The following is a 27,374-nucleotide window of genomic DNA, read 5'->3' as shown; positions in this document are numbered from 1 at the left end:
ACAGTGAAACACGAAGAACATCTGAGGTGATAAACTGCCAGTTTGGAAGACAGAGAAAGAGCCGAAAGGACAAGGAAACCTGGTCAAAGGTTTGGGGGGGGCAAAGCTCAAAGAGAAGCAGGCCTGTCAAAAAAAGAAGGCTTCTGAGCCACAGGAGCCTGAGAAGACTTTGCAGAAGGAGCTTGTCCACTACTCTTCCTGCCTTTATTGGCCTAAAAGGCTGCCTGCAAACAAAAGCAGACCTATCAGAATAGTTCCTATGGAATTTAGGGAAAGGGGACACAAAAAAGAAGTTATGTACTCACCATAATGTTACATCTGTGTTGCTGATCTGCTTTTATCCTTTACCTTTGGGGAGTCAGCTCCGATCTCTGGAACCGGCTCTGCTGTTACATTGCTTGCATCAGCCAAAAACCCTTGAACTAAGACTTTTCCCACAATACCCTTTTCCATATTGCCCCATCAGATCAAGTTTGAAGGTAGGTTTGATTCTGATGTAGTTGATTATTCCGACAAAAGCACTTAATCTGTGGACTATCGTGTTTTGAGTGTGGTTTTATTGAGAACCCAATAAACTGTCATTACGAGTACCTGCAGAGTGGTTGTCTGGATACCTTATATTTGTTTTCCAAGTTTGAAGGTACACAGAATGACAAATAAATCTGTAAAGAGGCCATGTCCAAGATCAAACCTGATAAAGTTACCAGGACAAGAGTCTGATCCTCCAGAAAGTCCATAGGAGGGGGGGGGGAATTAAAGGATAACTGAAGATCGAAAAAGTACAGTTTTGTACCTTCCATAAATGTAGATGTTCGAGTGCTAATACAGCTGCAGTCATAACAGATGGGTTCTCCTGACGTCAGGCGGGTCCTCGGTCGGCCGAATTCCAAAGTCTAGGTCCGGCGTCGGTTGTCGTCGCTTCTTCCCTGATGTCAGTGCGACAGGGGTATAAAAGAACCAGCCAACACCATTTTCTTCAGTTTTTCTTGCCCCAGATGTCAGGTGCCCCCAGAAGGAAGGCAATACATAAATTTGTGTAATAAAACAATGCAATATTATCAAAATACAGTAGTTGCAAGCAAATACACCATAAATGAATACCCCAATCAGGTTGTATGAGGAGGTGTTAGCCAATGGACCTGTCCCAAGAGGGGAAGGAGGGAGGGAAACCTGGACTGCAGCTGTATTAGCACTCGAACATCTACATTTATGGTAGGTACAAAACTGTACTATGTTCATCGTGCATACAGCTGCAGTCATAACAGATGGGTAGAATCCCAAAGCTAAGAAAGGGGTGGTAGGCACTAGGTAGAACTAGGAGGAGCCAGGATGCCCTGCAAGACTGCAGTGGCAAAGCCTGCTCTAGTTTTGGAGTATAATGGTAGGTGGTAGTGCTTGGAGAAGGTATGCACAGAACTCCAAGTGACTGCTTCCAAAATATCTTTGGTAGGAACTCCTCTGAGGAAAGCTGCAGAGGTAGCTATGGCCCTTGTGGAGTGAGATCTGATACCTGCAGGTACAGTTTTACCATGAAAAGAGTAACAAAAGCGTATGCAGTGGGCTATCCATCTTGATATTGTCCGTTTGGAAATTGGCTTCCCTTGAGCTCCTGTAGCATAGGACACAAAGAGCTGTTCTGATTTTCTGAAAGGCTTTGTTCTGTCCAAATAATAGCGCAGCTGTCTGTGGATGTCCAAGGAATGTAATAGTCTCTCCCCTTTGTTTTGAGGATTAGGGTAAAAGGTAGGTAAGTGTATAGCCTGATTCAAAGCTACCCTGGATACCACCTTTGGCATAAAGGACGGGTTGGTTCGTAAGGAAACTCTGTCCTGATGGAAGATGATAAAAGGCTGCACAGCCATGAGGGCTTGTAGTTCCGATACCCTACGAGCTGAGGTGATAGCCAGAAGGAAAGCTGTTTTCAAGGACAAATACTGCAAATCTGTTGAGGCAGTTGGCTCAAAAGGAGGCAAGGTCAGCTTTTCTAGAATGAGGTTGAGGTCCCAAGCAGGTATTGGTTGTTTCCTTGGGGGTTTTATATTCTTAGCCCCTCTGAGGAACTGTCTTAAGAGGGGGTGAGAGGATAAAGGTGGATCAGTGTTGTATTCTGCAGAAATGGCTGAGGCATGGATTTTGATGGAGGAGAATGAAAGTCCATTGCTTAGCAGCTCAGCTAGATACTGTAATATCTGAGGTAAATTCAGTTTTCCAGGATTCTGGCCCTTTTTCTCATTCCAGGCACAAAACCGTTTCCATTTTGCGGAGTAAGCTTTTCTAGTAGACGGCCGTCTGGCCTCCAAAATGAAATCCTGCACCTCCTTGGAGAGTAGGGTCTGTTGTGATGTTAAGGAATCTTCCATGCGGCCAGATTGAGTGTTTTCAGCTGACTGTGAAGAGTTTTGCAGCTGTGCTGAGTCAGAAGAAGAGGCATTAGAGGTAGGGTCCATGGAGGGGAATGCGTCAGGCTCCTTAGGAGTGGGTACCAGTGCTGTCTTGGCCAGTCTGGAGCAATGAGAATCATCTTTGGTCTGTCTGCTCTGGTTTTTAATAGAACTTTGGGCAGCAGAGGAAGAGGTGGAAAGGCATAAACTGTCATTGTTGTCCAACTGAAAGAGAGAGCGTCCACTCTCCAGGCCTGTGGATGAAAAGTCCTTGAGCAGAATTTTGTCAATTGGTGATTTTTGTGGGAGGCAAAGAGATCTATGTCTGGCCTTCCCCATGCTTGAATTATCTCTGTAAAACTTGAGGATGCAACTTCCATTCGTGTGGATCTGTCATATTTCTGCTTAGGTTGTCTGCCAGCGTGTTTTCCTTGCCTGGCAAGTACTGTGCTTGAAGGTCGATTTGTAATTCCAGAGCCATGTTCCAAAGTGACATGGCCAGCCTGCATAGGGGGTATGAATGGGTTCCTCCCTGTTTGTTTATGTACCACATTACTGTGGTGTTGTCTGTCCTTATCAATAGTTGACCTGGATGCAGAAAGTCTTTGAAAGCTATAATAGCATTTATTACTGGTGGCACTTCCTTTTGATTGATGTGAAGGTGCTTTTCTTTTTGGGACCATTTGCCCTAAATGCACCGATCTGTCATGTGCGCCCCCCAGGTGTAGTCAGAGGTGTCTGTTGTGATGACTTGATTTGCTTGAGGCTTGCAGAATGGGAGACCTGTGTTTGTTTGGCATGCTTGAGCCCACCACAGAAATTCCTTTTGAAGACATGGAATTAGTGGTATTATTGTTTCCAAACTGTGGCTGTGTTGAAACCATAGGTTTTTCAGGTACCATTGAAGTTTCCTCATATGCAGCTTTGCACATGGGATTAGTAGGATGCAAGATGCCATGAATCCCAGAGCCTGCAGGATTTTCCTTGCAGTCAGCCTGGTGAAATTTGCTAGTTTTCTGAAGTATTGAGTTAGTTGCCCCTGCTTCTCTGGCGTGAGGTAGGCCATCTGGGTGTTTGTGTCCAAGTTGGGACCCAGGAAAATTATTTTCTGAGAGGGTATTAGCCTTGATTTCTTTTTGTTGACTGTGTATCCCAGAGAATTCAACAACATTATTAAAAAAGCCAGATGTTTCAGAAGTATGTGCTTGCTGTCCGCTTGGATCAGGCAGTCGTCCAAATATGGGTATATTTGTATCCCTTGAAGTCTGCAGTAGGCAATTACTGATGCCAGGCATTTCGTGAATACTCTGGGCGCAGTAGATAAGCCAAAGGGCAATGCAGAGAATTGATAATGGGTTGAACCTGCAAGAAATCTGAGGTATCTTCTGCAATTTTGTCTGATTGGGACATGCAGGTATGCCTCCTTGAGGTCCAATGTTACCAGCCAAGACTCCTTGCCCAGCATGGGAAGAAGCTGCTGTAATGTGAGCATCTTGAATTTTGGTGCAGTAAAAATGTGTTTAGGATGGATAGGTCCAAAATAGGTCTCCAATCTTTTCCCTTCCTTGGTACCAGGAATAGTCTGGAATAAAAACCTTAACCTTGTTCGTGAGTAGGTACCTCTTGAATAGCTTTCATGTCCATAAGATCTGAAATTTGTCTTTGTGCCTCTGCCCTTTGATTGTGTGGCAGGTTTGGCATGCCTCTCATTTTTGGAAGGGTGTGAAAATGGAATCTGTAGCCTCTGGTTTATAATGTCCAGGATCCATTTGTCTTTTGTGACAATATGCCAATTTTTTGAAAATAATGCCAGTTTTCCACCTAAGGGTGCTGCCATTTGAGCCTTGCTTGGCATGCAAAGGGGAAAGTCATTGGGCTTGCTTTCTGAATGGCTGCGAACTATCCTCACCACCTCTGTGTAGGAGCTTGCCATTGTCTGCCTCTAAACGATCCTTGAGATTGCCCTCTGCCCCTCGGGCGCCTGTATCTACCTCTTAGGGGTCTGTCTGTGGCTGGAAAGGACCAATTTTTGGAAGGCCAATTTCTACTGAAACGTGGAGGTTGTACCTGCAGAAAATCTTTCACTGTTTGCATTGATTTAGCCTTTTCCTCCATTTTCTTTAATACCTCCTCAGCTTTAACACCAAATAATACATCCTTTTGTAGAGGGGCATCTAGTAATTTAGCTTTGACATGATCTGGTAAGGTTTGCTCCTTGAGCCAGGCATGTCTACATATGACTGATCCTGTAACAACAGCTCTACATGAGGCCTCTAGAGCATCAAAACCACATTGCAAGGTATGTTTACCCACTTGTTCTGCACTATGCATCAAATTCCTGCAACTCCTTCAAGTCTGGTTGTTCAGGTTGTGACATTTTGCTTTTCAACTGTGATAACAGAAACTGTTGGTACTTTAGCATATGGAACTGGCAGTTTAATGCCCTCATGGTTAAAGTGGCCGAGGTGTACACCTTTTTTCCCCACCTTTCTAAGGATCTTGAATCTCTCTCGGAAGGTAATGGATTTTTAGCAGTGGAGGCCTTAATTCCCTTGGGGCCCTGTGAGATAGTTTCTGGGTCAGCCGCATGGCTTTTGTATAAAAATTGGTGTGAGTCAGGAACCCGGTAGTACCTGTCAGGCTTGACTGGGGCTGGAGGTAAAGAATCCGGGTTAAGGCAGGCCTCCGAGTACACACCATCTAGTATGTCTAAGACAGGAGGTATAGCCAGAGGCCTGTGCTGAGGTAGCAAGAGAAAATCCCTAAGCCTTTTCTTGGAATCTGAGTACTCTTGGCCTTCCCAGTGGAAGTGCTCCCTTAAGGTATGCAAGGTTTCCCCAAATGAGTAATCCTCTGGGGGGTAGACAGAGGGAATGGACTCCTCTGCATCAGAATCTTCAAAAGGGGAGTAAGAATGTTCCTGTTCATCAGAGTGCTCTGAAATAATGGAGGCCTGGTCAGAGGAGGGATTCTTCCTCCACTCTGGGCCTTTGTCCGGGGGTTGAGAACCCCTGATAAGAGTAATTAAATCCTCAGCCATTTTAAGCATCTGTTTTTTAGGCATGGGGCCTGGAGAAGGGCCCTGTGTAGCTTGTCTCTTAGCATGCATGGCTGCTTTAGACTTAGTGAAAGCCTTGATGGAAAAAGAAGAGGAAGGTCTGAAAACACCTTGAGAGGAGGCAGACCTGTCTACATTTTTAGATTCACCACCAAAAGTGGCTTCGGTATCTGTAGTCGGGGTGTGGGCCGAGGAGCCTGCGACCTCGGGCACAGAAGACACCGCCAATGAAGTGTCGTCGGTAGGCAGGGGCTGCGTAGGCGCCTCGCTGAGAACCGGACCACCTGTAGTTGGCTTTGGCGTGGTGTCGGTAGAGGCCGCGGACCTCGTGTGTCGGTCCTTATCTTTGCGTTTTTTAGACAAAACTGAAGTCGGAGTATCCAACGACATAATATAGTTAAATTTTTTGCCAAAATAGTGCTGGGCGAACTCCGCCCGACGCTTAATGGTGCGTTTGTTGAATGTAGCACAAAAACGACAGACCGAGACGTCGTGGTCTGGGCCTAAGCAAGGAATGCAGAGGGAATGAAAATCCTTATGCGGTATTTGCTTCCCACACGAAATACAATTATTAACTTTGTCTGACATCGGTCTGAGGCAAGAAAAGTTTCCCCAACGGGGTACTTAGCTTTCAAGAAGACTTCAGTTGCAAAGTTTTCGTAATTTCAGGAGCTGGCCGACCGGCACTTGCGAACTGCTTCTGCTTCGGGCACCGCGTGGCAAGAAAGACTGAAGAAAATGGCGTCGGCTGGTTCTTTTATACCCCTGTCGCACTGACGTCAGGGAAGAAGCGACGACAACAGACGCCGGACCTAGACTTCGGAATTCGGCCGACCGAGGACCCGCCTGACGGCAGGAGAACCCATCTGTTATGACTGCAGCTGTATGCAAGATGAACATCACAGATGGAACATTATTGGTGAGTACATAACTTTTTTATCTTATGTTGTCAATCTTCACTTATCCTTTACCTTTGGGACAGAGCCCCCAGCTACTTTAGGTGCTGGGTGGCCTTATGGAAGGATATTCCTGAGAACCATACAGCCAAAGGATGCTCTTCCCCTGTAGACCATATCCAATTGGTAATGAGTAATAAAGGCATGCGGAGTAGCCCAGGTTGCTGCTGTGCAAAATTAATCCACGGAAGGCTTGGAATGGAAAACAGCAGATGTGACTACTGATCTAGTGGAGTGTGCTCTCACTGGTAAACTTGAGATGCTTTTTATTGTACATGAAAGTAATACAGTTTCTTAGCCATTCAGACAATGTAACTTTTTAAACAGATTTTCCCAGAGATGGACCGGAGAAAGATACAAATAACTGGTCTGATTTCCTAAACTCTTTACTTCTGCTGAGGTAGAAATGTAATTTTGAACATCCAGCAAATTTAAGCAATATTCACCTTTGTTGGAAAATTTAGGAAAGAAAACAGATAAGTCAATGGTTTGATTAATATAAGTTTCTGAGACCATCTTAGGGAGAAAGGATGGGTTGGTTCTTAGCAGAACCCTATCCTTATGAAAAACCAAATAAGAGGGTTTTGAAGATAATGCTTATATCTCAGAAATTCTTCCAGTGGAAGTAATGGCTATCAGAAAAATAGTTTTCCATAAAAGAAACTAAGTAACGTGGCTGCCGTTCAAAGGGAGGAAGCACTAAAGACTGCAAAACGAAGGTCAGAGCCTAAGGAGCTAGAGGGTCTTTAAAAGGAGGTTTCAATTGCAAAGCACCTTTCATGAACACTTTGCATAATCTACGTGAAATGGTCTTCTAAGCCATTATGAAAACTGGAAATGACAGCTAGCTGGACCTTAATACTGGAAACAGAAGCTCCTTGATCAAAATGCATAGCTAGAAACGTTTTCAACCGGTGCAGAAAAAGGGGTTAAGACCATTATTGCACATCCAAACAGAAAATCTTTTCCGCTTGCATAGGTACAGTTTCCTGGTGGAAGGTCTATGAGAATCCAGTAGAATTGTTTGGACTGGACAGGATACATTTTTCTGCCTAGCGACTAGTGGAATTAGAGGAGTCAAGCTGTAAGCTTGAGGTTCAGAAGACTGGGGTGTACCAGTCCTTGTGGATAAGACAGAAGATCTGGAACTGGGTCCAGAATCCATGGACAGTGAACTAGATGAGGCCACAGAAAGGGAAACCAGACCTGTCGAGGCCAGAAGGGCACAATGAGGATCACCTTGCATCTCAACCTGCTGGCTTTCTTTAAAAAGGGAATCAGAGGAAAGGGGGAAAGGCATAGAGAAGACCTGGGGACCAATCATGAAGGACAGCATCTCTCAGGACCCCCCCAGAGTTGGAATTATGACAAAATAGCTGCTGCACTTGTTGTTTTGTGGTGAAGCAAAGAAGCTGCGGCAAGGCTGGCCCCAGCAACAGAAAATCTATTTTTCCACTCTGGGATTAAGAGACCACCTGTGAGGCAGGAGAATGCATCTGCTCAATCTGTCCACTATCATGTCTGAGCTTCCCGGAATGTGCATTACTATGAGAAAGCAGTTGGGAGGATACTGCCCATTGCCGCTCTCTGACTGCTTCTCGACACAGGGGTTAAAATTTTGTTCCTCCAAGTTTGTTGATGTACCAGAGTACTGACATGTTGTCTGACTGAATTGCAATCGTTCCTAGAGGGAGGGCAGATTGGAAGGCTTGCAACTCTAAGAGCATTGCCCTCAGTTCCAGAATGCTGAGATGCAGGTCGGTTTCTATGGGGAACCAAGTGCCTTGGATTGTTCTTCTCAGACAATGACCCCCCTGCCCCATCTCGGAAGCATCCATGGTCACTATGGCCTTGGATTGAGGTGGGACAAAGGGGCACCCTAAAAGAACTTCCTCGGATTCCATCCGCCAGGATAGGTCCTTGTTGCATAGACTGGTGATGAGAATTCGGTATGTCATTGGATGGGTTAGGTTAGACCATTGGGATGATAGAAGCCACTGTAGATTTTGCATGTGAAATCTTGCTGGTGGAACTAAGGTGATGGTTGCTGCCATGGAACCCAAAGCTCGAAGGACTAGAAGTACAGGAGCCTTGTCACTGGAAAGGATAGCCTGTACTTGGGATTTTATTTTCTGTAGCCTGTGAAGAGGAAAGGAAGCTACACAAGAGATGGTGTTCATGCGAGTACCTATGAACTCTAGATCTTGAATGGGACTTAGGTGAGATTTTGAGCGATTTACAATAAAGCCCAGATGGGCGAACAGGTGTAGGATGAAATCTGTTGCTTGAAGCAGTAGATGCCTGGTGGGAGTGGTGATGAGCCAGTCATCTAGATAAGGAAACAGACGGAAGCCGTGCAGTCTCAAGTGAGCTGGTACTGCCGCCAAAGATTTGGTGAACACCCTGGGGGCTGTAGTGAGACCAAAGGGCAGCACTCTGAACTGGAAATGACTGGCTCCTAGCTGAAAGCAGAGGAACCTTCTGGAGCGTCTGTCCAATTTTATGTGTAATACATGTCCTGAAGGTCTACAGAGCACATCCAATCATTTTTCTCTAGAAAGGGAAGTACAGACTGAACCGTGACAATCTGAAATTTCGCTTGCTGAATAAACTTGTTCAGAATGCTGAGATCTGATATTGGTCTCAAGTCTTTTTGGCACTAAAAAGAACCTTGAGTAAAATCCGGATCCTATCTGGTCTGGTGGGACTTCCTGGATGACTCTTCTTCTAGCAGCTTTTGAATCTCAAAGGCTGCTTAGTCCCTCTGATTGGGTGGAACATCAAGGACTTTTCATTTTAATTTTAGAAGGAGAGTGAAGGGAATATGGTAACCTCTGGCAATGATCCTTTGCACCCAAGCATCTTTAGTTATTTGTCACCAGACTCTAGAGTGCAGTGAAAATCTTCCCATGACTGCTTCCAGAGATAAGCAATCAGCCTAATTTTGAGAAGCACTGACAGGATTGTCCAGAGAAAGAATCTCTGGAACCCTGATTTTGTGGGCCACCTCTGCCATGGGGTTGGACTCTTCCACTGGAGTCTCCCCTCTGCCCTGAGCAGAGCCACTACCACGTGCCCTAAAAAAGGTCCCTGGGATTTTTTGAAGAACATCTTGCCACACCTGTGATTCCTAGAGTAGGACCGTTGGGTAGCAAAAAAAACATATGCCCACTGCAGGCAGGGTCTTTCCATCTTTCTCATGCCTGGCTAGAGTCTCCTGGACTTTGGGGCCAAATACGGAAGATCCGTCAAAAGGAGCACTGATCTGCTCCACAAACTCACATAAACGCATCCAGGTGTGACGTGGTCGAAAAACTGGAGACCAGCTCCGAACCAAAATATCCATGACCGGCTCCGAAAGGCTGAGAGCCGATATGGACTTAGTCAAGAGACTACCTTCTTTCGGCACCAAGGGCAATGGAACCGAAGAAGGAGAAGCTGTTTTAGCAACTTTCTCTGGCGGCTCCGAAGAAACAGATGGAGCCGGAGAGTGCTTCTTGGAAGTCTTATTGTCCTTTTTAGCTGGAGAGGATAATGCACTGGATGACTTAGCCAAGTCTTCCTTGTTTAATCAGTCCTTTCAAAATGAGCTTGTTCTTCCTCTCCTGTAACACAAGGGGACTGAAGGAATGACAAAACAAGCAGGACTTTTTGAGGTGAATAGCCCCCAAGCAGTACACGCACACAGAGTGCCCATCAGTTAAAGACATTTTATTGCTGCATTCAACACACTTTTTAAAACCCGAAGGCCTGTGTTCCTTAGGATCCTTGGACATGCTGAAAGGAACAAATTAATACGTACACACACTTGACCCAACTTACAAGAAACAGAGCCTCTAACTCAAACCGCCAAGAAACTGGCAGGAAAACAACAGGGAGGACTAGGCCTTCTAACTTAAACGGGCCTAGCCCATGGGGAAAGGAAAACGAACAGGATACCCAAACAGCCAGACAAGGGCACAAAAAAAAAAAGCCAGAGAAACAAATACAGGCAGTAAAACACCACTACCACACACACAGAAGCTTAATTTGTTGCTACATAATTCTGACACATATGGAAACAAAACAGTCACTATATAGAACTAATTGGAGTGATGCGTTCAGTGGAAAAACTACAGAAGGAATGAGGAAAGTTTTTGAAGAAAAACTGTTTGAATGCAAAAAAAAAATCCTTAACATCAGGATCTACTGTCACACTACCAAAAGGATATATTTCAATAAGAACAAGATACTTGATCAAGGTGAGAAACAAAAAATGTAAGAAATGGAAAACAGGGAGAGCTACAATTTTGAAAACTAAAATAAACAACCTGGACACACAAATTAAGCTTAGTGCAATACATGATCAAGAAAAATTTGAAAAAATGTATATAAACATATTGAGCATAATAGGAAACCATTTTATAGATACATAAGATGAAGGCGTAAAGACATACAAACTGATAAACTGTAGATTCTACAATTTATTCTCAAGACACAACAAATCATAGATATATTTACAAAATCTTATGCAAACAGTTTGGCTCCACAAAGGGGTTGATACAGTTGTCCTAGTGACATCTAGGTAACTCAAGACACTGAAATCAAATTAGATTACACTGAAAAAGAACTATGCAAATGGGACGCAAACAAAGCACAGGGAGGGGACAGAATTAGTAATAACAGCTTGAGAACACTTCAGCAATAACTTGCAGTGCCAAAGTTGTAAAATATGGGGAGATTCCTCAAGACTGGAGACACGCACTTACTAAACCTGTCTTTAAAGGAAAGGGGAGTAGGACAAACCCAGAGCCATATAGACCCTTAAATTTGCTTTCATGTTGTGGAAAAATAATGGAGAGGGTAATACTGTATAAATTACTGTCAGAATTAGAAAGGTTGGGACTTGAAACCATACATCAATCAGCATGTACATGTTGAAAATAGATATACTACCACCTGTAGCATTATTTTGTAAAACATAACAGCCATGACTGGAAAAGTGTGCTGTGATGTAATTTAAACAGCTTTCACTTTAGAGTTTGACAGGGTCATACACAGCACTGATCAATAAATTAAAACAACTAGTTAATGATGCACTCTTGATAAGATGGATATCTACATGGCTTACAAATAGTACATGGCAAGTGTCATACAGCAACTGAACAGGTGAAATTCTTGGTTACATTCAGGGTGTCTACAGAGCTCAGTCCTAGGCCCAAACTTGTTTAGATTGTATCTTTCACATTTTTTTCATCTGAGGTATTCTACAGTCTATAATGCAAATTATTTGAAATTGGGTAAACTGATTATATGTGTTACAGATAAGGCATGTCTGCAAAAGAACTTTACTAAATTGACCATTTAGGCACAGGAGAACAATATGTGATAAATGCATCAAAAACTAAGCATACACGATTTAGGAGACAAACTGAAAGGTAAATATTTAATACACTACACAGTGACTGAAACTGTAGATTCATTTAATCCAAACTTGAGAATGGAATAAAAATAAGAAAACCTTATCAGAAAAGGAGCATGAATAAACTGGAAAGAGTACAGCGGAAATATACCAAGGGCATCCATGAATGTGAAAACTGATATTATTATGAAAGACTAAAATATCTGAACTTGCAGTGTCTCATACAGGCATTTAAGAGGACACCTTATTCAGGTATACAGGGCATTTTAGACACAACTACCTCTGCGAATGCTTGAGGTTATCAAAAATAAGTAGAGAATCATCAGACAAAATATGCAGAAGATTCTACAGGATTGAAAAGCATAATAACTGGCTATCAGACAGCAGGTGAAGCATGGAACAGACTACCAAACTGCATTAAAGCAAGCACTAGTTTAGATATTTTTAACAGCAGCCCAGACACTTGTTATTGGAACAACTGTTTTGGTGGATTGGCAGGCTAGAAGGGCATTAATGCCCGTGCTTGAAATGCATGTATGGAAACAAACATTATGCATCAATAATATCCAGACACCAACATTGTTTGTAGTACATAGGCTACTACAACACTGAGCCAGCTAGGTACTCTGTAAAGGCAAACTGCCCACTATACACCACTAAAAATTTGTCTTAATTTGATAAGAACTACATTAAAGATGCTGTAACATTTCATTCATTCAACACTGTCAAGTTTCAATCGATTGCTACAGCAACCTCATGCACATGCACCACGAGAGACACAATTTTTATTAGACAAGAGGGGAATGGGAAGCTGAATGCCAGGACCTTTCTTCTGACTGGAACACCACAAATGCCTTTACAAGTGATGACAGCTTGATTCTGTTTATGCAGAAGGTATTGCTGCTGTGTGTAAAATCCTGGCTAATACTCCAGAATACATCATTCTGGGGGTCTGGGCACAGCAGTAACATGAATGAATCATTGGTCTCAGCAGATCTGTACAGTAGAAAATGTTTACAATAGGCAAAGTAAAACAAAAAAAAAATAACTAGAACTGAACCATCTCATTAGTTCCCTGATTAGAATTCAGCACCCAAGCACACAAAGACCAGTCAGAATAGGAAGGAAAGCACAGTTAGGTGCGTTAAGATATTACCATCAAATTTCCTAGCACTGAACTGTCTTTAAAAAAAAAACTCAGATTGATTTGTAAGGAAAGAGCTCTAATGATGACTGTGTATCACAATTATATCCTCAAAATCCATGCCCTAATGGGCATTATATTTAGTCCACCAAGCCATCTAGAAGAATATATCACAGCAACCACCTCTACGACCTAACAAGTCATCAGTACTGCACCAAAGCACCAAACTCCACCAAGATTGTGCCAGAGAAATATACAGATAATCAAGAATACATGGCTCAAATCACATTTGTGTGAAATCAGGGGGAGAAATTAGGTATAACAATCATGGATACTACAAATGCATGATTTGAAGGGCAAAAGGAAACATGAGAGTTCTGCTGTGAACTGTTTTAACAATAGCCTTATGTTGCTGAAAGATATTTACAACATTCAATAAAAAACTATGATCACTCATTTTTAACACTGTATGTCTTCTTTTAGTATACTATCAGAAATCACATTACTTTTAAAATATTTTTACAAGGAAAGCAAATTCAGGTACAGTATGCATCTATCAATGGTGTTGTTTCTTTATAGTATCAATAATGGCCAAAGATCTACTACTAGAAAATGGAAAGAGGACTGCTCAACTCAAAAGGCAAGGGTCCACCTCAGACTACAAAACGCAATTAAAGGATTCAAACAGCAGCATGAGTTAAAGACAAAATGCCTCTTAAGCTTCCGTTCCCTTATCATCAAACGCAGTCCTTGGAAACAGGAGCAACTTAGTGTCTTAATGAACAGGCCCTTTCTTACCTGTATTTGTATTACTTCCAATACTGTTCATAGCTGATGGCACAGAGGAGGAGGGATGAAATGATAAATGTCCATTCTCTCTAGAGGGTGTTTTGTCCTGCCAACTGTGCCCCATATCAATCACAGACTCTGTCTGGCTCTGCCATTCATCAGAGCCCTGTCGTACATGGTAGACAGTTTCTAATCTCCCCCTGCTCTGAGATGAATAGTTACTGGACATCCGTTCCTCCAAATGGTTCAGCCACAATGCCAGAGAGTTGCGGTCCTCCAGCGTTGTGGCAGGATGAATCAACGCATATGACAAAAGTTGCCGACTCTCTTCAATAAACAGATTGCTCTCAATAGAGTATGTAAGCACTTTCCGAAGAAGATTCATGTATTCAGATTTTGCTTCTGTATTCCTGGGTTGAAGAAGTGGAAGGTGCGACAGCAGTAAAGACACTACCTTCTCCTTTGGCTCTTGATGCCACTGGTTCACTATTGCTGCAGAAATGAAAACAAGGACACAAATTAGAGAGCTTAACCCGTATGCCTACCACTACACTAAGCCTATCTACAGCTCTGAGCCTCAGTATAATGTGTCAAAGAAATGCATTAAATAAAGGCAGGAAGAACAAGAAATGCCACAGTTTATTATCCAGCCTACCTCCCTGTAGTACTACTACTACCACATTTCAATTCTATCACGTCAGATCTACATTTTCTCGTCCAGAAAGGTAAATTAACAGAAATCTGTACATATTTTGACAAACAAATACTTTTGGATTGTTAAAGCACTATATTATAAGCAGCACCATCTCTGGCAAGGGCGCTACTTTCCCCCCATAAGGGCAGCCATGATGTACAATTAAGCATACAAGCATATCCTAAATTTGCAACATGCATGCAGTAATATCACTGCAATAAAATACTCATACAGCATTTTCTTGTCACAGTCCCTCTACCCATGGACACAGGGTTCAGTTATTAAGCATAACACCTGAAGAGTCAAGAAGGTGGAGCAGGGTGCATAGCAGCATGTTTGCAGGCTCTACTATAATGTGGGGTAGGAATAGGGTTTATAAACAAAGACTTGCAGTAAATGGTGGGTGACCAATGATACTAGTCCATAGGTATATGCATGTAATGCCTGCTGAAAACTTGGCATGACAGAGAGTAGAACATCTGTACACTCCCCATCTCCTGGGTCTGTGCACACTAGTGTTTTCCCAATTCATGAGGCAAGATGAATCAGTGCTGGAGCAGGTGCCGCAGAGTATCAAGGAGGGGCTCTGAGATTTGGCTGAAGGCAAACAGCTGCAGATGGAACAAAATGAAAAGTAACAGTCCATTCCAACTCTGAGCAATTTCATTCCAACAAACTCAACATTCAAATGATTCAGGTATTCTGAAACATACACATTAATTGTTCCTAATAAACAGCCCAGGCAATATTTTTAGCTTTTTTATGGAAATGCACATAAGTAGTATCAACTAATTCAGACTACACCAGTAACCAGCACAAAAAGCCTCAAGTTAGACTATTCTAACTTAAAGTTACTCAGATACAACTGCCTTACATGTCCGATGATAAAGCACATTTCCCTGCTATATAGCACTGAAGTGCACTATACTGCAACCTGCTTACTGATGAGTATTGTGCAAAATATAATACTATTCCTACAAAACTGCTATGCCTACCCACTGTATAAGATTTTAATCTATACCACCGCTAACAAAGTCATCATGACAGTACACTTTAATAAGACATCATCAATGAGGAAAAAAGACTAAGAAGGAAGAAAAGGCAAAAGTGATCTTTACTTTTCCATCTCTGTACATTGTGAAATGTAAATTTCTGTTGATGTTCTATATTATATATATATATATATATATATATATATATATATACATACACACACACAGACACACACACATACACATATATATCGAAGCATTTTAAATTTTACAATCTGTTGTTGGCCATATTATATAAGGACTACAAGACCACCAACAAAATGACTTGGCTATGGGCAGAAAGTCTCAAGTTGCTTGAGGACATTGGCAGTCTCCCCAGCTGTTCCCTATATTACAGTTAATTTTTTTTTTAGATCAGACAAGGATTTTCAACATAAACTAGTAAAACTAGCCAGTGCAAAGATCTTCATGTTTGAATGATGACAGGAAAAAAACAGAAACCCTGACTCCTGGAATGGGGCCACCTGGGTGAACATGCATGGTTTGTGGTTCCACTCTCCAGTTTGAAAAAATAAATTACTGACGCGGAACTCAAGTGTTCATTGATTTTTTTTGAAGGAAAATTATCTGAAAAAGTCAAAGTAGTAAGAAGTTGTTCAACTAACTGAAGAACAAAGGAATGTCACTCATACTGGCAGCTGACAAAGTGGGTACTGATATGCTCCGAGGTACCCAATGCTAAGCTACGGTTATATCTGCAAAGGATGAGATAAATGTAGGGGAACAAGCATCGCTTTTCCTAATATACAAGTTGCAAGTGATAAATTCTAAAATCCACGGTATGGATTCACGATCTGAAAAACATATGGCTGCAACAAGTGCCAAACAAAGAGAAACAAGGAAAACACATTTTTTCCAGGCACTCGGATATAATTTAAAAAGTTTTTGGGAATCCAAGACCTTGTAAAAACGGTCTGGCTTCATGGGCACAGGCGGTTAGGATTTAGGTTGCAGGGAACAGTCAAGCTTGACATCATCCACAACCTCTAGAAATGGAGAAATAGCAAAAGATTTATGCTCAGGGAGTTACATTTTTTTTAACCCTTTCTTAGGCTGACAGCAGCCCTGAGCTTCCAAAATTATGAACTCCCTCATTTTATAGTGTGTGCTCCCAAAAGTGACATACTTAGGTGGTGATGCTGAGGCAAATCAGCATATAAACTAGTGGATATTGGTCAACATATGCTAATTCATCGTAGTCCTAGAAATTACTGGAGTCCTGGGGGGGGGGGGTTGTCCCCCCCCCCCCTTTTTGTTTTTTTTATTACCATGACATGATCCTGTACAAGGAGTTAAGGCAAGGCTGTGCTACTTGGATCTCAATTTGTATGGGATCCTCAGCCAGTCTAACTATATCCGGCTGATAGGCTTGGTGAGGTTGGGAACCAGATGGCCTAGGCTGTGGCAAGCTGGATGCAGCCTTTTTAAGCTTGGCCTTTAGCTTGGGCCTAAGAGTGGCATCCGATGCATGGTAGCTAGGCTGTAGGTGAGCAGCCACTGCCTACACTTGCTCCATTAACTCTTCCTCTCTAACCTGGGGGATTATGCCCACACCCTTTGGAAGACTTGGTACAGGCGTCGGAAGCAGAGGCTTGCAAAGTGGCCTTGGACCCAACTGACAACTTATCCCCTTTGACTTGTGCAGATATGGAGGCAGCTGCTGGTATACTGAACTCCAAGAGGGTCTCAGTAGAGGCTCCAGCCATAAGCTCAGTTGTCAGAGGGAACTGAAAAAGCATCTCCTCTCCTTCAATAATCATGAATCTGGGTGGACCAGTGAAACACAAAGAACATAGTACAGTTGTGTACACCTACCATAAATGTAGATGTTCGAGTGTATTCACTGTCGCAGTCTTGGTTACCCTCCCTCCAGCCCCCTTTTCTTCTTTTGGCTATACCTCTACATCTGCTTGCAGTAGCCCTCAGTCGGCCTGATTAAGTCTGTAGAGGTAGAAGCAGCCCTGGTTGAATGGGGTCTGATGCCCTGTGGGATAGGTTTTCCATGGTGCTTATAGCAGAAATGCAGTGGCCTATCCATTTTGAAATGGTTTGTTTTGAAATAGCTGATGGACAGCAAGAGACCATCATCCCACTACCCTAACATGCTTAAGATGCTTCTCCATTTGTTTATTAGAAGGACTGGAGTCAGCATAAAGTACAGTTGTGTACAATTACCATAAATGTAGATGTTCGAGTGTATTCACTGTTGCAGTCATTGCATTTGGGTTATCTGCTTGCAGTAGCCCTCAGTTGGCCTGATTAACAAAGTCTTGGGTCTGCGTCGGTTGCTGTCCCTTCTTCCATGACGTCAGGTCGTCAGGGGTATAAAACATGCAGCCAACGCCATTACATCAGTTTTTCTTGCCCCATATGTCAGGTGTCCCCCTAATGGGAAGCAATTAAATCTATAAATACAAGTATATACCTCCAACAAAAAAGCAAATACACCAAAAAGCTTTCAGAGCATAGTAAGTGAGAGTAGACGTATAGTCAAAAGAAGAAAAGGGGGCTGGAGGGAGGGTAACCAGGACTGCAACAGTGAATACACTCGAACATCTACATTTATGGTAAGTGTACACAACTGTACTATGTTCTCTGTTGCAGTCATTAACATTTGGGTAGATTCCCAAAGTTAAGGTTGGAAGGAGGAATTTAAATAGAATTAGGACCAACTGTAAGGCCCTGCAAGACTGCAGTAGCAAAACCGGCCCTGGATTTAGAGAAAACTGGCAAATTATAATGGTTGGTGAAAGTATGTACAGAACTCCAGGTAGCAGCTTCTAGGATGTCCCTAGTAGGGACGCCCCTGAGAAAGGCTGTAGAGGTAGAACCAGCCCTGGTTGAATGGGGTCTGATGCCCTCTGGAATAGGTTTTCCATGGTGCTTATAGCAGAAATGCAGTGGCCTATCCATTTTGAAATGGTTTGTTTTGAAATAGCCTTCCCCTCTGTCCCTGCAGCAAATGCCACCAGCAGTTGTTCAGATTTCCTTTGAGGTTTAGTCCTGACACAGTAGAATCTAAGCTGTCTGTGCACATCTAAAGAGTGCAGTATCTGTTCCCCTTTGTTCTGTGGGTTAGGAAAAAAGGTAGGCAAATGAATGGACTGATTAAGAGCCACACTGGATACCACCTTGGGCATGAAGGATGGACTGGTTCTGAGGGTCACCCTGTCCGCATGAAAGATGATGAAAGGTTCCACTGCCATAAGGGCCTGTAATTCAGAAAACCTTCTTGCAGAACTGATTGCCAAAAGGAAAACTGTTTTCCAGGAAAGAAATTTTAAATCTGCAGTAGCAGCTGGCTCGAAAGGAGGAAGAGTGAGTTTCTCCAAGACAAAGTTAAGATCCCAGGCTGGAGTAGGAGCTCTCCTGGGTGGTCTTAAATTTTTGGCCCCTCTGAGGAACTGCTTGAGCAGTGGGTGAGAGAAGAGGGTAGGCTCTGTGCTATAATGAGCTGCAATGGCTGAGGCATGAATTTTGATGGAGGAAAAAGACAAGCCCTTATGAAGCATCTCAGTCAAGTACTGTAGAAGCTGAGGAAAAGTGGGCACTGCTGCGTTCATTCCTTGAGATTGGTTCCAAACACAGAATCTTTTCCATTTTGCAGCATAAGATTTTCTAGTACTAGGCCTCCTTGCCTCTGAAATGATATCCATCACCAATTTACTGAGGGATGGTAAAAGAGAGATTAGGTAATTAGCCAGGCTGCTAGGTTCAGAGTTTGCAGCTGAGGGTGCAGAATCTGGTTCTCCTGCTGAGACAACAGGGATGGAGTCTGAGGCAGGTGCCATGGAGGCAAGCGTGACACACTGCACAAGAGTGGGTACCAGTGTTGGCGAGTCCAGTCTGGTACAATTAAAATCATCCTTGGCTTGTCCTGTTTGATCTTTAGTAGTAACCTGGAGAGCAGAGGCAGAGGAGGAAAGGCATAAAATAGAAGTTATGTTCTTACCATAACGTTCCATGTTAGTTGTCTTCTTCTCGCCTTCTTCTTGCTGGATGGGTTCGGAGCTGACCTCGGCTCCGACTCGGCCACTCTAAAAGCTCGAGAGTTGGTTCCACCGGCTCAAGGCTCCCCTTATATCCCACAATGCTAGGCGAGAGTTACCTCAGATCTCGTTTGTAAGCTAACCCCAGCTTATAATAGTAACAGAATAACTCTAAAACAGAGTCCACCTCTAACAACAGGAAGAAAGAAGGGTGACCTACATCCTGATCCAGGAAATATGCACAACAGCATATGCCTAAGAAAGAGGTGGTAGAAAGAGAGGTCACGATCACAACTCCTCTAGGTCTGTCCAGGCCAGGGGGAAGGAGGGTGGGACGCAAGAAGAAGGCGAGAAGACAACTAACATGGAACGTTATGGTAAGAACATAACTTCTATATGTTAAGTTGTCTATCTCGCCTTCATTCTTGCTGGATGGGACCGCGTCCCTAGCACCTTGTCCCGGGTGGCCTAACGGAACAGACTCCTGAGAACAGTGGAACCAAAATTAGCTCTATGCCTAGAAGCTAAATCCAACTTATAATGAGAAATAAAAGTGTGAGGAGTAGCCCAAGTATCAGCTGCACAAATGGTGTCAATAGGCAGTCTGTCTTGGAAGGCTAAAGAAGTAGCCAAAGCTCTGGTGGAATGGGCTTTAGGTTTAATAGGCAATTTTTGTTGTCTAATTTCATATACCAGGGAAATCAAAGATGTTAGCCATCTGGATAATGATACCTTTGAAACTGAAAGTCCCTTTCTGCTTTCCGCATAGGAGACAAACAGCTGATCAGATTTTCTGAATTGTTTTGTTCTATCCAAGTAGTACCTCAATTGACGATGAACATCCAGGCAGTGTAATTTTGTTCAGACCTATTGGAATACTCTGGAAAAAGACAGGGAGGTCAATGCTTTGGTTTAGATTTGATGTCGAGACCACCTTAGGCAAAAAAGACGGGTTAGTTCGTAAGGATACTCTGTCCTTATGAAACAAAAGATAAGGAGGACGACAACTGAGTGCTTGAAGCTCTGAAACTCTTCTAGCTGATGTAATAGCTACCAGAAAAGAGTTTTCCATGATAACAATTTTAAGGAACAGGAAGCTGCAGGTTCGAAGGGGAAGAATCAAAGAAGCAAGAACTAAATTTAGGTCCCAAGGAGAAGGAGGATTTCTTATAGGAGGTCTGAGAAGAAAAACTCCTTTCAAAAAGGCTTTGCAGAGTTTGTGGGACATTAGGGCAGATTCAGAAATACCCACATGAAAGTTAGAAATAGCTGCCAATTGAACTTTAAGTGTAGAGGAGATGAACCTGCATGGAAGAGTTCAGCTAGAAAATCAAGGACTAGTTGGATGGAAGCGGTGAAAGGATCTATGTCCTTTCCTTGTGCCCAATATGAGAAGCGTTTCCACTTACTCAAATAAATCTTTCGAGTGGAAGATTTATGGGAAGCTATCAATATATCTCTAACAGAGTGAGATAATTGAGGAAGCCTGGCTAAGGTTGGAACTGGAGGAACCAAGCAGTGAACTTCAGAGAGGGAGGAGCGATGAAACTGACCCGACTGATGGATCAAAAGATCTGGAACTAGGTCCAGATTCCACGGTCGCTCAAGAGAAAGCGATGTAGAAAGGGGAACCACACTTGTCGAGGCCAGTAAGGAGCAATGAGGATCAATGAGGCCTTCTGAGCGATAGCTTTCTGAATTACTTGAGAGATCAGTGGGAAAGGAGGAAATGCATACAGAAGTCCCGGGCCAAACTTGGACTAGAGCGTCTCTGCTGGGTTGGCCTGGTAAAGGGAATAGAGTGAAATATTCTCTGCAGTTGCTGTTTTGGGGAGTAGCAAAACGATCGCAGCAAGGCTGACCCCACTTGAGAAAAATTTCTCTCACTACAGAGTCTTTCAGAGACCACTCGTGAGGCATGAGAATAGCTCTGCTCAACTTGTCCGCAATATGATTGGACCTCCGGGGATGTGCGTTGCTATCAGAAGCGCTGAGAAGAAATCGCCCATTGCCACAGTCTGAGTGCTTCTCGACACAGGGGTATGATCTGGTTCCGCCTTGTTTGTTGATGTACCACACTACAGACATATTGTCTGTCTGGATTGCAATTGTTCCCAAGGGAAGAGAGTCTTGAAGGGCTTGCAACGCTAAAAGCACTGCTCTCATCTCCAGAACATTTATGTGCAAGTGGCATTCGTTTGGTTGCCATGTGCCCTGGACTGTCCTGCCCTGATAATGCCCCCACCCGATCAGGAGGCATCCGTTGTCAGTGTAGCAACCGGAGGAGGTGGAACAAAAGGTCTTCCCGACAGGAGATGGGGAAGACATCCACCACATGAGATGCTTTTGCGCCTGCGTGATCACAATGGTGTGAGACATTGGAAGTTCCTGGTATGACCATTGAGTAAAAGCATCCACTGAAGGATCCGCATGTGGTATCTGGCTAATGGAAGGAGAGGTATGGCCGCTGCCATAATTCCCAACACCTTTAGAACTAACCTGGCTTTGATTCTGTTGTTGTTGAGAAGGAGTGATACCAATTTGTGAATGTCTGATATCCTTTGATGTGTTAGCCTTGCAGACATGTTTATCGTATCTAGATTTGCGCCTATGTAGGTAATAGTACGACAAGGCGACAAAACAGACTTTTCGCAATTTATTGAAATACCCAGTTTTTGACAAACGCGAAAAGTATAATCTCTGGCCATTAGAAGAAGATGCTTGGTGGGAGCTGTGAGGAGCCAGTCGTCCAAATATGGAAACACCTGGAATCCTTGTCGTCTCAGGTGAGAAGCTACCACTGCCATGCATTTGGTAAACACCCGGGGGGCAGTGGTGAGACCAAAGGGCAGGGCCCTGAACTGAAAATGACTGGTCCCCAGCCTGAAGCGGAGGAATCTTCTGGAGCGTCTGTTCATTTTTATGTGATAGTACGCATCCCGAAGGTCTATAGAGCACATCCAGTTTCCTTTGCCCAAAAGGGGAAGGATGGATTGCAGCGTGACCATCCGAAATCTTGTTTTCTTGACTGATTTGTTCAAGACACTGAGATCCAATATCGGTCTCCAGTCCCCTGTTTTCTTTGGAACTAAAAAGAACCTTGAGTAGATTCCGGATCCTTGTTGGTCTGCTGGCACTGGCTGAATTGCTCTTTTGCAAGCAGTTTTGAAATTTCCAAAGCTGCTAGATCCCTTTGAGCGGTGGAACATCTGGAAGGGATTTTTTGACTGATTTGGAAAGCGAAGAAAGGGGATAGAATAGCCTTGGAAATGATGGACTGTACCCATTTGTCTTGAGTCAGGGATAGCCAGGCTTCTGGGTACAGTGACAATCTTCCCCCGACTGCCTCCAAAGATGGGCAGTCGGGCAACACCTCAGGGATGCTGAAAGAGCTTGTCAGCGAAGGCTTCCCTATTGCCCTGGTTCTGCGGACCCCTGCCCCTAGGGCGGCGTCTACCATTGTTATTCCCACCTCTGCCTTTGGTAGGAAAAGCGACTCTGTGCGTCAGGCGAAGTCCCTTGAGATTGTTTACGGAACCACATCTTTCCACCCTTCTGGCCTTTGGGGTAAGGCCTGGAAGGAGTCGAAAAACGGACTCCGACGGCAGAAAGGGTCTTGCCATCAGTCTCGCACCTAGTCAGGGTTTCTTTCACTTGAGGACCAAAGAAAGATGATCCATCAAAAGGGGAGTTCGTGAAAGACGTCTTGAAAGGGTCCATAAATTGCATAGCCGCATCCAGGTGTGCCTATGTAAGGCCACACCTGTCCCTGCGGCTCTGCTCGCTCCATCAGCTGCGTAAGAAAGGAGGCATGGAGGAGTTGGATATGGAATTAAGGGTAGCCAGCTGCGTGTTCATCTTGTCTTGGAAACCCGCAGCTGTAGGATCCTTTAACATTTCACTCGCTTCCTTGATCAAGTCCCTTTGAAGACGAGTAAAATGGCACAGGTAGTTCAGCGAACGCATGGTAAATGTCGCTGAGGAGAACATCCGCTTCCCGTACCTATCCATGGACCTAGATTCCTTGTTAGGTGGATGGACAGGTACTGAAGGATCAGCTAGTTCCTTCTTTGTGGCAGCAGCTACCACCATAGCATCCACAGAAACTCCTTTTGTTAAAAATTGTTTGTCTGCTGGAGCTGTTATGAACTTAGAGGGTCTCCTGGGAGTGGGGTCCACTGAATCAGGAGCCGTCCATGCCTTCTTAGCAACCACCTGCATGAGGGGGAGGGAGGGGGGGGGACACCCAGGAGGTGGAAGGACGAGAGCCAAACGCCTCAAGATACACAGATTCGTCCTCCGAAGGGTTGTGGGCTGGCCAATTTCCCTCTGTTTCAGGATCTCCAGAATGTCTGCAAATGAGACATCTTCAGAAGGGGAACGGGGGAACCCTCAGAATCATCCAAATCTGTGTCTGACGTGATGGACTCAGGTGAGTCAATGTGTTTCCTCTTACACTTCCTCTTCCGAGGGCTCTTCTGCCAAATCAGGAGAGGCCTCGGAAGAGGATGAAATCCCACAGGGGCTCCTGAGGAGCTGGCTCTCTGCGGTCCGGGATGAGGGAGTGAGTCGACTTAGCCTGAGGCACCATAGAGGGAGGGGCGGACGGAGCCGACTGTGGAGTAGAGCCAGGCTCTAACACACTCCGCATGACCTCGAATGCACCCCTGTCAGGCAGAGCCAGAGGTCCCGCCCGAAGCTAAGAACCCCTCGGCACCGACAGTGATGGCTCCGAGGCCGATGTCGGAGCCGAACTCACCAGCGCGAAGCCCGAGAGGGAGAGGGGGTCGGACAAGGGTCGATGCCACTCACCCTCGAGCCGACGAGGAAGTCCGCGCCGAGATTCTTCCAAAGAAGAAAACGGAGCGACGACGGAGCCGAAGACAATTGTATCGGCTCCGGCGTAATCACAGTCTCGGTTCCGACCGACCCGGCTCCGAACTCAAGAGAGTCGAAGGAGGAATATGTTGATGGACCGGGGCAGGCATCGACTGATGAGTCGGGCTCTGAAGCATCTGGGCCAGTGCCTCGGACTTAAGTAGCCGACTCACTACCCTCTGAAGGTCATGATCCGACAGCCTCGATGACCTAGAGGAGTGAGACCTTTGGCTCCGTTCAGACAGCAGGGGAGATCCTGGAGCCGAATGAACGGAGCCAAGAGATGGTGACCTGGACCTCTTCCTAGTTGTCGGCTCCGAAGGTCTGGTCGAGCCGACACGGAACTCTATAACCTCGGCTCCGGCGGGCCGAGGAGCCACAGAAACTGTGGACTGAGACTTATCGGCTCCAGCCGGAGCCGATGAAGGCAAAGGTTGAGAAACCTTAGGTCTCGGCTCAGTTGCCGGAGCCGAAGACCTAGATGCCTTAGAGGGCTTCCCTGTTGAAACAGACAGGGAATCCTCTGGCTTGAGTAAGCCTCTAAGAATTAATTTATTCTTTCTTTCCTGCAGGACCCTGGGGCTGAAGCCATGGCACACAGCACAGGAGTCCTGCAGGTGCAAAGGCCCCAGACAATAGGCACAAGAAGTGTGAGCGTCTGTCAGAGACATTTTCTGACAGCACGCATCACACTTCTTGAATCCGGAGACCTTTGCTTCTTTAGACATTTTTGTCTGAACAGGTGTACACAAACACACACACAAACACACTAGTTATACCCTGTCAGATTAATACAATAAAAATAGTAGTAATACTAGTAATTTAAACTACAATAAACACACACACTCCACTAGGGAAGGAAAGGCCTATAGGCCCCAGGGAAGAACCAAAGGTTCTTGGGGAAAGAAACGGAAATTTTTTTGGGTAGGGAATAAAAGTTTTCTAACCTACACTAACTAAGTAAAAATATTAAATTAAAGGGGTTTTTAAAGACTAATTTTCACAAGAAAATAGTACTCACCAGGAACCGGTAGAAACAACCAACCTCGAAGCTGTAGCGGCAAACGAGATCTGGGATAACTCTCGCCTAGCATTGTGGGATATAAGGGGAGCCTCGAGCCGGTGGAACCAACTCTCGAGCTTTTAGAGTGGCAGTGAGCCGAGGTCGGCTCCGAACCCATCCAGCAAGAATGAAGGCGAGATAGACAACTTAACATCTGATAGTTTTTTCCAGCTGAAGGATAGAGCACCCACTTTCCAAGCTTGCTTGTGGGGAATCCTTGTGCAAAATTTGTCTAGTTGAAGGTTCTGGGGGGAGGCAAACAGGTCGATATCTGGGCTCCCCCATTTGCTTGTCAACATGTTGAAAATCCTTGGTTCCAATTTCCACTCGTGTGGGTCCATGAGGTTTTTGCTTAGTCCACCTGCCAGAGTATTTTGTTTTCCTGGCTGGAATTGAGCTTGTAGATTCACTTGGTAGCTCAAGGCTGTGTTCCACAATGCCATGGCTAGTCTACAGATGGGGTAAGAATGTGTACCCCCTGTTTGTTTATGTACCACATGACAGTGGTGTTTTCAGTCTTTAAAATTAGTTGTCCTGGAAGAATGTGGTCCTTGAAGGCTATCAGAGCATTCTGTACAGCTAACATTTCCTTTTGATTTATGTGCAGGTGCATTTGACTTGGGTTCCATTTGCCCTGAATGCACTTCCCTGCCAGGTGAGCCCCCCATGCATAGTCTGATGCATCTGTTTTTAAGATTTGTGCAGCAGGGGGTAATGTGAATGGTAGTCCCCTGTTTTGGTGGCAGGCCTCTGCCCACCAATGGAACTCTAGGCATAGGCAAGGTATGGTAGGAATCCTTGCTTCTAGATCCTGTGAATGTTGACACCATAGGCTTTTGAGATATCATTGTAGTTTCCTCATATGCAGTCTTGCATATTGAATTAGAGGAATGCAGGAGGCCATGAACCCCAAGGCTTGCAGTATTTGCCTTACAGATATAGCTGGGTTTTTGTGGCCACTTGTTTGAAGTAAGTTGTCAAATGTATCAGTTTCTTTGGCGTGAAGAAAGCCATCTGGGAAGTTGTATTCAAGCTTGCTCCCAGGAACATATTTTGTTGACAGGGTACCAAGGTGGGATTTCTTTTTGTTTATGGTGAACCCCAGACAAATCAGTACCCTTTGAACAAAGGCCAGATGATTGAAAAGAATGTCCTGGCTTTCTACCTGAATTAGACAATCGTCCAGGTATGGGTATATTTGAATATTTCTTTGCCTGCAAAATGCAATGACTGAAGCTAGGCACTTTGTGAATACCCTGGGCACAGTAGATAAGCCAAAGGGCAGTGCAGAGAAAGTACAGTTTTGTACCTACCATAAATGTAGATGTCCGAACAGGATAGCATCTGCAGTCCTTACAAATGGGTTGTCCTGTCGTCAGGCAGCCCTTCGGTCGGCCGGATTCCAAAGTCTGGGTCTGGCCTCGGCTGGTGTCGCACTTCACCCGACGTCATAGCTGCAGTTCTTCGGGTATAAAGGCATCAGCCGACGCCATTTTCCTCAGTGTTTCTTGCCCCAGATGCCAGTTGCCCTCTTGGATAGCTAAATTTTTGGATAAATGCCAATGTTTCCAAAAAGTAGAAGGCAAACACAAAAATAAGCATGTATGTACATATATACAAACAAATACACCATAAGAGATCCCCAGCTAGCTATTAGGTGGGCAAATACCCTAGGAATACCACAGAGGGAAGGAGGGTGGGTAATCCTGACTGCAGATGCTATCCTGTTCGGACATCTACATTTATGGTAGGTACAAAACTGTACTATGTCCTTCAAGGATGCATCTGCAGTCCTTACAAATGGGTAGAATACCATAGCCAAACTAGAGGAGGAGGAAGAAGAAATTATGGTGTAGTTAGGATCCCTTGCAAAACAGCAGTGGCAAACCCTGCTCGGGATCTAGAGTATAAAGGTAAGTTATAATGCTTGGCAAATGTATGCACGGAGGTCCAAGTAGCAGCCTCTATA

At 44.4% G+C, this 27,374-nt stretch overlaps 1 protein-coding gene across 1 annotated transcript in view; it reads right to left on the bottom strand.

Annotated features, from left to right (window-relative positions):
* Positions 1 to 27,374, bottom strand: part of SAMD4B (sterile alpha motif domain containing 4B) — a gene marked incomplete in the record, with an annotated part of 1,390,985 nt that overhangs the window by 1,045,938 nt on the left and 317,673 nt on the right. The window contains 1 exon segment of the mRNA XM_044063650.1: positions 13,739 to 14,221. Coding sequence (XP_043919585.1) covers positions 13,739 to 14,221 — 483 coding nt within the window.

This window comes from Protopterus annectens, chromosome 1.part0, assembly GCF_019279795.1.
Source record: "Protopterus annectens isolate FY-2018-M chromosome 1.part0, PAN1.0, whole genome shotgun sequence".
NCBI classification, from domain to species: domain Eukaryota; kingdom Metazoa; phylum Chordata; order Ceratodontiformes; family Protopteridae; genus Protopterus; species Protopterus annectens.
The sequence above is the reverse complement of the archived record's forward strand: the minus strand, read 5'-3'. Positions and strand labels throughout refer to the sequence as shown.